Genomic DNA, 8,878 nt, shown 5'->3' with positions numbered 1-8,878 from the left:
TCCTTTATCATCCCTTTGGCTAACATTCATAAGCTGTACTATCAATGTGTCTACCTAGCTAGCTTTTGAGAATTGATTCATGAATCGGTCCATTAGCAAAGTAATGTTTGCTTTCTTAGTAGTATCTGAGATTTTGAAACTTGTTCATCCTTCTTTCCCTAGATAGGGCCCAAATACTTGAGCCTTCTTAGCTACAACCCTCATGTTGTTAGCCTCATAGACTTCCTCAAATTGTTCAAGAAACTTGCAAGGGTCATTCCCACTAGCTCTATACTTATCTAATTATTGACAATTAATGAAATCTTTAATTGCTTTTTACTAATTTGATGCAACCCAATCCATTCAACAAGGTGTTCCCTATGGCTATTCTCATTTGGGTAGTTGAGGAGTTATCTAAAAGCCTTCAAAACAATAGCTCCAATATGCTTTCTTTTGGAAGTGCAAGAACCTCAAAGAGTTCTATCATTTCCCTAGTTATTATAGCATTAACATCTATGACATCAAATTTAGGATTATTCCAAAATTATTCAATCACTAATGGGTATGGCATCAAATTACTTTTGTTACCAAAACAATGTTTGGCCCATTCTTACATATGCCTAATGATCGAGATAGTTGTTTAATTGCATTTCTAATGCTAAAATCTTTATTATCACAAAGCTTTGCCTTTAGTTAAGAGTTATCCATCTTCCAAGACCTATTAACAAGCAAAAAATCAAATTTATATTCTCAATAGCTCTAGCTATATTGTTTATCGCAACCTTTTTTTTTCAAGCATGTTCTTTTGCTCAATATACATGCTAATTCTTTTATCCAAACATGGAATTAGATTAGGATTATTAATTTCTAAGGCATTAGCATTCATGTGCAAAACTACAATAATGTAGTTACTTCAATGCAACCTGTTCTTTTGCTCATTATACATGCTCATTCTTTTATCCAAACATGGAATTAGATTAGGACTATTAATTTCTAAGGCATTAGCATTCATGTGCAAAGCCACAATAATGTAGTTACTTCAATGCTAATGATATGAAATTACTTTGGAGGTAGAATAAAATTGAAAGCCTACAATTGAATCACTAGTGTTTCATATCATTGAGAAAAGTATTTTATTGTGTTTCTAAAGGTCAAGTCACCATTCTCAAAGCCTTTGCACCAAGTTAAAGACTTGATCCATCTTCCAAGAATTATTATCAAGAAAAATTCAAAGTTTTATAGTTAATAAAAGAAACATGCTTGTTTTAGGGCACATAAGAAGGGTGAATAGAATCAATAGAGGACCTATAGCTCATGTAAACCATATGACACATTGTCTCATGCTATGGACCATATACAATTGGTTGATCCCATTGCCCCTTCTTGCTCAGAGGGAAGAAAACCTTAAGTTAACACCAAGTCTTATAATTTAGACAATTAGGGGAATCATGGATTTGATTTCGGATATTTTGCAAATTTATAGAGCACTAGAGGTTGGTGACACACTGCGTGGACGATGATGATGGTCAAGCTTTGGTTCCAAGGATCTTAGGAATCTGCAGGGTTTGCAGGAGTTATTGGTGGACAAGGCATCTCGAATTGGGGATATGTCCATATCGAGCTCATTCTCACTTCCTGAAATTGAATCTTGTTCCAATACCTTTGGAACCAAGTGCCCATTAGTAAGACACACCTTCTATCCAGCCTAGGCCCAATTAATTAGAATGCAATCTTATGTCGAATACTAAAATAAAGGTTGCAGATTGAGGTGAAACATTGAATTGTTACCTGTCTTGGAGACGCAACATGCCGTTTTTTGTGTGAGTGGGGAGATTCTTGGCAATTTGTTAACTTCCTGACCTCTCTTTCTATGCTCTCCAATTTAGCTGGCTTTCTAGTATTATTCTTGAAGCAGCCGGATCCTTTTCCTTTCTGGGCGTCGTTCTCGTTTTCCAAGCGCAGATAAACCTCTGCTTACAAAACAATAGAATCAACTGATCAGAAAGGACCTGCTGCCTTAAGATCAAGGAACAGAGCTCAGGGCTTCATATTGTTTAACTACTGTTACAACAATTCTTCTCTTCTCCAAGGGCCTTGTTGAAATCTAGATTGCAGATTCAGGCACATTGCCTAAAGACATCTGGATCCCCTAAAGAATCACAAGCCTAATTGATAAATCACATACTTCAGCAGAAGTGGATCAACGCCATCAGCTGACCACAATTATACTCCAATGGAAGCTCCAAGAGGTGTAAGGCAGGCAGCCATAAGTGAACTACTTCAGGTTCTGTTTTCAGACCACCAGTCCAGTGGAGAGAATTTTGAACATATGAAAGTATACAAGCCGCAAAGAGCTGCTGTTACCTGTTAAACAACCCAAAATCCAACCAAGAGTAACTTTCTTTCTCAGAACTGTCATGTCTTCCTCTAGTTTTGTCTTCTCCCTTTCATCCTTGAGCCGTCGACGGTTGTATGTCTGCTCTTTGCTTCTAAGTTGTTCCTTCAGCTCTGTTAATTGTTCTTCCAACTCCTGTAACATAGAAGATTTGCACATTGAATAACAAGAAGGTCAGGCTTACAATAGAAAAAAAGACATTATTTGGTAGTTGGCCAGAGTTGATAGATGGCCACAGTTAACTGTCAGCTGGCTTTTGCTGGGTAAGGGAGACTTGCAAGATAATTGTTGTAATTTGCCCACCCCTTGGTACTGCTCACTGATAATAATTTCTGGCCAGTCTGCTAAACCGATCTGTTACCAGTTATCCCTTTGTAGACAGAAGGTTCCTATCCTCAATGTAGTAGGTTTTCTCACTGCACGAGTGCACCCAAGAACCAACCTTGAAAATGGAGCAGACCATAAAAGAACATTGCTCCTGTCAAACAGGATGTTGTAGTGGACACTTTGTGCTTCCAATCTCGTACATCCTAGCCTCCTTCAGACAGCCTTGAATCATGTGCTCCTGAGCTTACAACTGCTTCTATGCTTTCAAATGAAACACTCCTTACCTAAAAACAAGTCGTCCTCAGCTAAGCAGCACTTTGTCTTAACACAAACTTCTCTCAACCATAACTTGCAGAATCTGACCTTCTCTAGTATGCAAACTCTTTGTTAGCAGTCTCCTTAACCCTTCAACTTCTGCAGTCAAAATTACTGGCCCGTTACAATGAGTGGAGATACTGCAACCCACTCTGGTATTAAAAGGAACTCACCTCCTTTAGAAGTTGACCATCCCCTCTTTGAACAATCTAAAGTAACTGCTCACAATATCCAAGGCAAAAAAGCTACTAATTGTGTCCACGTATCTTCAAAAATCACCTAATACCTTCACAATTTCCTTCTGCCAATAAGGGCCATGCCACAGCTTGTGTCTGCTCCTTCGAGCTAAAACCTCTTATCAGGGGGTTACCGGATATTAGTTCCTAACTCTGAAAAAAGAGGGATCTGACTATATCAGGTTCCTCGCAAACTCTGGCTTCCATAAACAGACACCTGTCATTAACAACTTCCTGGCCTTGCTTATGCAACTCCTAGTAAACAGACCAATATTCTTGTCTTCATGGGCATGCCATGGGCAGACATTACCAACTCGTTACTTAATGCAACTCCTAGCATGCACAACGATACCCTTTTTGACTCAGAATTTCTAATCCCCTCAATACCTCAGCTGAGGTTATAGCATTGTTTCTTGGACACCAAGATATTGTAGAGTCAGTGCAATTTGAGGTAGATTTCAAATGGTAGAAACTCTGGCTGGCATGCTTCTTAATCATCCCTAGCACATACAGAAACCCAAAAGATCCAGGAAACATAGATGAAACCCTGGAACACATGAAACTCTAGACCACCAGAAACCTACATGGAGGGAATCCTAAAGCACCATGGAATAGGGGAATTGAAGACCTAGAAGATATGGGAACTCAAAAGAACCAGGGAATTTTAATTCGTGTTTGAAGCAAAACACAGAGAATTCTGAAACTACCGAGAATCCATGGATCAAGCCCTACAACCCTAATGAATCAAGGTGCAAAGAAAAGAGATCAGAAAAGCCGTGCTGGTCAGAGATGTATAATGATGATCGTCTGATTCTTACTTTGGCTCGCTGGCGCTCGTTGTGGAGCAGGTCCTGCGTGGCGCGGACGTCGAGCTTGAGGTTGCGGATGACCTCGTCGCTGGCCATGCGCTTGCGCTCCTCCTGCAGGAGGGCCTTCTGCGTGCGGTTGCTCTGCTCGATGAGGCTGTGGATCTTGTCGTCGAGGGCGCGCTTCTGCGAGGCGAGCTTGCCGTCCCGCAGTGCGAGCTCCTCCTCCAGGGCCTTCTTGTCGGCCTTGAGGCGGCTCTCTTTGAGGTCGAAGGAGGTGCGTAGCTGCTCCAGCTGCGCCTCCAGGTTGTTCACGTAGTCCAGCAGCGCCACGCTCTTCCGCTCGAAGCCGTCGATGATGTCCGGCCGCATCGAGTTGTCCTCCGAGGCCTCCCCCTCCGAGTCCGACAGAGGGTTCCCCATATCAAATGCGATATATGTATAGGTCTCTGCTGCTGCGGCTGCTGCGACTGCGGCGCTCTCTCTCTCTCTCTCTCTCTCTCTCTCTCTCTCTCTCTCTCTCTCTCTCTCTCTCTGTGCTCTTATTACTTACTATGAGGTGCAGCAGCCGGGATGAAAATGCGCGAGAGCGAGAGGGAGGCAGCCGCAGGAGAAGACATGGCCCCTCCTCCTCCTCCTCCTCTCTCTCTCTCTCTCTCGCGTCAACCTCATGCATGGCAAAAGGACGCGCCCCTTGGCTAATTCTCTTCAAATTTGTGTTACAAGCGGGAACACGAAGACAATAGTGCTCTTCGTTAAATTGCTTATATACATCACTACAAAAGGTATATCTAAGTCTCATTACTCGATCAAACGGAGGATAATGTGTCCTCTCCATTTGGATCATGTAGATCCTTTACCATACCCTCAAGATCTTGTGATTTGCCCTCCTCCATAGACCATGTAGGAGTAGCATTGGCCATGTAGTAGTTAGTAGTAGTACTCTTAACTCCAAGTCCTACATCAAGCACAATTTATTTCAATCCAAAACTCGAGATAGATTCATGGTTCTAAGAAAAACCTTGCTAGTCATGGAGAAGAACCATGGAATACCTTCTTGAAAGACCCAAGCCAATTGGTTTCTAGAACCATCCAGATCCTTCCTAGTGAAAGGAACAAAATCACCTCTATTATCACTCAAGATGGCTTGTCTATATGACAATCTCCAATCCCTAATCCCACTTAGGATTTCACAAAAAACCTCACATAGTTGACACTTGGTTTGTCATAGCAATTAGAAATGCAATATACACGGGGCCAAGGGGAGACCCACTCAAAATCACAAGGCCTTTGATACAAGTAGATGGTTAAAGCCAATAAGATGCACTACAAGTGCATAGATAGACTAATTGATGTATTTTTTACATTAGGGAAAAAACTTACAAGTGCATCTAGTATAGTACTTGTATACATGTTAATAGACCTGAATTGGAATATGCGTGTACTTTAGCAATAATACATGATTTTTCGTGCATTTCTTATCATGCTATGTTAGTCCTCTTTAAAAAAGGGCAAGAGGGGAGAGAGATGAAGAAACCAAGAGCACAGACACAAAACAATGGAGACTTGAACATACAGAGAGATAGGGCTGAAATCTTCTTCTTCTTCTTCCTTCTTCCACATGAAAGATCTAAGTCTACAACATGATAAAAGACTAATATGAAAGTAATATCATGATATATATACATGTAGTCACTAAGTGTGAACCCACTAAGGAAAAAAGAGGTGGCGCAATGAATGTGCCATAACCAAGGATGGACTACATGGGTGTAGTCTAGCTCTAGAATCACTGGCATATCCTCATGCTGGTCACCTGACATGCCAGTGAATAATATCCAGCCATATCACCACGGCGCATAGTGTTTGCTAGCTTATGTAGAGCTTGATATCTCAACTCTCCCCCTTGAGCTTAGCATGAGCTTGTGAACTCCAAGCATAGTCCCAAAGCGTTGAAGCTTCTCAGCTCCCAAGGCCTTGGTGAAAATGTTAGCTACTTGATCCTTTATGCTAAGTTCATAAAACAAGTCAATATCACTTGCCAGAATCTGCTTTTGAATAAAATGGTAGTGGATCTCTATATGTTTGGTCATTGTATGATACACTGGGTTTCTAGCCAATTGAATGCTACTAATATTATCATAGTAGATAATAATCTACCTGTCCACCTACATCCCCAAATCACCAAGTAGCTTGCATAACCAATCTACCTCACATGCTACAATTGTAGCATCTCTATACTCTATCTTTGTATCGGACAAGGTAACTATCAGTTATTTCTTGTTGCTCCAAGTAATGTCAACACAAAGGAAAACATAGAACTAATGGTAGATCTCCTGTTTGAAATACTACCAGCCCAATCTGCATCTGTGTAACCATACAAGTCAAATGGTACACTTGCACCATCAAATAAGGCATAGTCCAAGGTAGACTTAACATAGCACAATGTGTGCCATATTGCATCCGAATCTAGCTTCCGTGGAAGCTACATAAACTAACTCTCCAAACCAATTGTGTAGTTTAGGTATAGCCTAGTGATCATCAAATAGATAAGGCTGCTCACAATCTTTTGATATATAGTGGCATCCTCAATTAAGTCGCATATAATCTAATGATTCTCATCTATATAACCAGGTGGCTTCTCCATATAAACTTCCTCTTGCAACTCCCCCTACAAGAAGGCATTCTTAACATTCATTTTATGCATGATACAACCCTTTGATACAACCATTGCTATGACAACCCTTACAATCGTCATTTTAGCTATCGGAGTAAAAGTCTCCTCATAATCAATACCATGAGTTTGTGCACACTCTTTGGCAATCAGTTGTTTCTTATAATGTTCAATAGATCCATCAGACCTATGCACCTTGTAAATCCATTGGCAACCAATAGCTTTCTTGCCTTCGGAGGTAAAGGCACAAACTCCCATGTTCATTATCCTTAAGTGCAACCATTTTTTCATCCATAGCACGATCCCAATACTCATTACTGATTGCATCCTCAAAAAAAGTGACTCCCATATCCTCTACAATCTTAGCCATGTATGCATAAGGACGAGTTACATAGCTATCATGTGTCAATCCTTGCATTGGCTTTCTTAGTCTACTTAACCTGTGTGGACCTGGACCACTATCAATTGCTTTAGCATCCTCTTGTGCCTTATGTTATGGCCTATCAAGAGTACCATAACAAAAAATGTAGGAAACATTAAACTCCCTGAAATAACTATGTTACTGTAGGAAACTCCTTGACATGATTTACAGCCATTTCATACATTTATTCTTCAAGAACACTATGGAAACACAAACTATATATTACATTCATCAACACATAACTACTATCCTAAAAACTATGACATAGTTCTATGTCATTCATGACCACTCCTGATCAGTTTACTTGAAATAGACATCGTAAATATTCAAGACACAAATACACAGTAATAGAACTAGATATGAGCGACCAAAATCTGGTGTTGTCCTGAAGAAGATAACATTACTCATCACGCAGGATCTCCACAGATACAATCTCCCTAAACGTCAGGAAGGTGCTTGAATGTCAGGTAAAAACTTCATATGGAATTTCAAGTCACTTTACATATGCTGGTTCTACATGTATACTAGTACTAAGGTATAAAAGTACTAATAGCAAGTGCAATTCGAGCCTCAACACCTGGCACAGCCTGGGATAGTCAAGACTCGAACCCATAAGCATGCAGCTATCTAACTAAAAGCATAGAAACTAAGTATGATAATGAGTAACTCAGAGAACACAATTATGCCTTGCTAGAGGCCTTGCATCCCTTGACAAGCCACACTGAGCAGTAATGAATAGAACCCCTCCATGATATTCACAACCCTCTGGTGTAGTTGCATAATTGGTTCTAAGAGTCAACAAAGTGCACTACAATATATCTTGATAAAAAAGAAGAAGTACATCAAAGGCAACTAGTGAAAAGAACTAGGAGTGTAAAGAATGATGTCTATGCAAGTAGACATCCGACACACTGAACCATCAACAACATGATCCTCAGCATTCCATGACCCATAACATTAATTTCTTCATGCACCTCATGAATAACTTCCTGCAACATAGCATCGTTGTCCATCATCTGAAAATTCTTTTGCTAGTACAATAAAGATGCCACATAATCATCACTCTTCCTCTTCTCATCCAATGCATTCTCCAACTTGATAGTAAGATCCATATTCACAGCCTGCAAATCAGATACTTACTGGACCAATGCATTCTTTTCATGAATTAGTGCATCATAATCAACTGACACAAAAGCATCCTTAAGCATGTGATATGGTCCAGAAACCATATTCTCAAATTTTCCAGCCATAACTTGCCAAGTATTTTTAACATCAGTAATCAAAGCATGTTGAATCTCATGAAATTCAAACTTCAATACTACAGAAGCATCAACATCCACCTCCAAATTTTGCAATATCTGCTCTTCAAAATTTTTAAGAGACTTAAACCTCTCCAACAGCATCTTATGTTTGACCTACAACCCAACATGCATATCCACAAAATTCTGGAATTCTTGCATACATTTATCCTTCAATTCATGATTCCATCTTTCAAACAATGATGTTGACATCTTTTGCTTATCCACTAATTGCTGCAAATCTGCAATTTTTGTAAGGTACTGTGTTTGTAGTGAATCATATTCAACTTGCTTCACCTGCAAGTGTCTAGACAACTCATTAGACCTCTTCTGCCGAATATCCAACTGAAACTTTACTTTTTTAAGTTCAATTGTTGTTTGGACATTATTATTTTGAGTCTACTCAAAATATATCATATATCACTTTCTT

The 8,878-nt window shown here is 39.9% G+C and overlaps 1 protein-coding gene across 1 annotated transcript; it reads right to left on the bottom strand.

Moving 5' to 3' along the window:
- Positions 1-1,186: 1,186 nt before the first annotated feature.
- LOC148036365 (uncharacterized) lies at positions 1,187-4,708 on the bottom strand. The gene is made up of 4 exons (XM_087679138.1): positions 4,071-4,708; positions 2,344-2,509; positions 1,768-1,949; positions 1,187-1,639 (listed from the first exon to the last, which is right to left on the bottom strand). Exons 1-4 carry the CDS (start codon positions 4,479-4,481, stop codon positions 1,457-1,459), a joined length of 942 nt encoding a protein of 313 aa, XP_087535264.1. The 5' UTR covers positions 4,482-4,708; the 3' UTR covers positions 1,187-1,456.
- Positions 4,709-8,878: the final 4,170 nt, after the last annotated feature.

Source organism: Lygodium microphyllum, chromosome 5, assembly GCF_053477565.2.
Source record: "Lygodium microphyllum isolate KBCC chromosome 5, Lygodium_microphyllum_v1.1.10, whole genome shotgun sequence".
NCBI lineage: Eukaryota > Viridiplantae > Streptophyta > Polypodiopsida > Schizaeales > Lygodiaceae > Lygodium > Lygodium microphyllum.
Note: the sequence above shows the minus strand (reverse complement) of the source record. Positions and strands in the feature narration are given on the sequence as shown.

Coding starts and splice junctions, on each gene's coding strand:
- LOC148036365 (XM_087679138.1), bottom strand. CDS start 4,481: ATGGGGAACCCTCTGTCGGACTCGGAGGGGGAGGCCTCGGAGGACAAC. Junction 2,510..4,070: donor ACGAGCGCCAGCGAGCCAAA/GTAAGAATCAGA, acceptor TCTATGTTACAG/GAGTTGGAAGAACAATTAAC. Junction 1,950..2,343: donor GATTTTGGGTTGTTTAACAG/GTAACAGCAGCT, acceptor TTTTGTAAGCAG/AGGTTTATCTGCGCTTGGAA.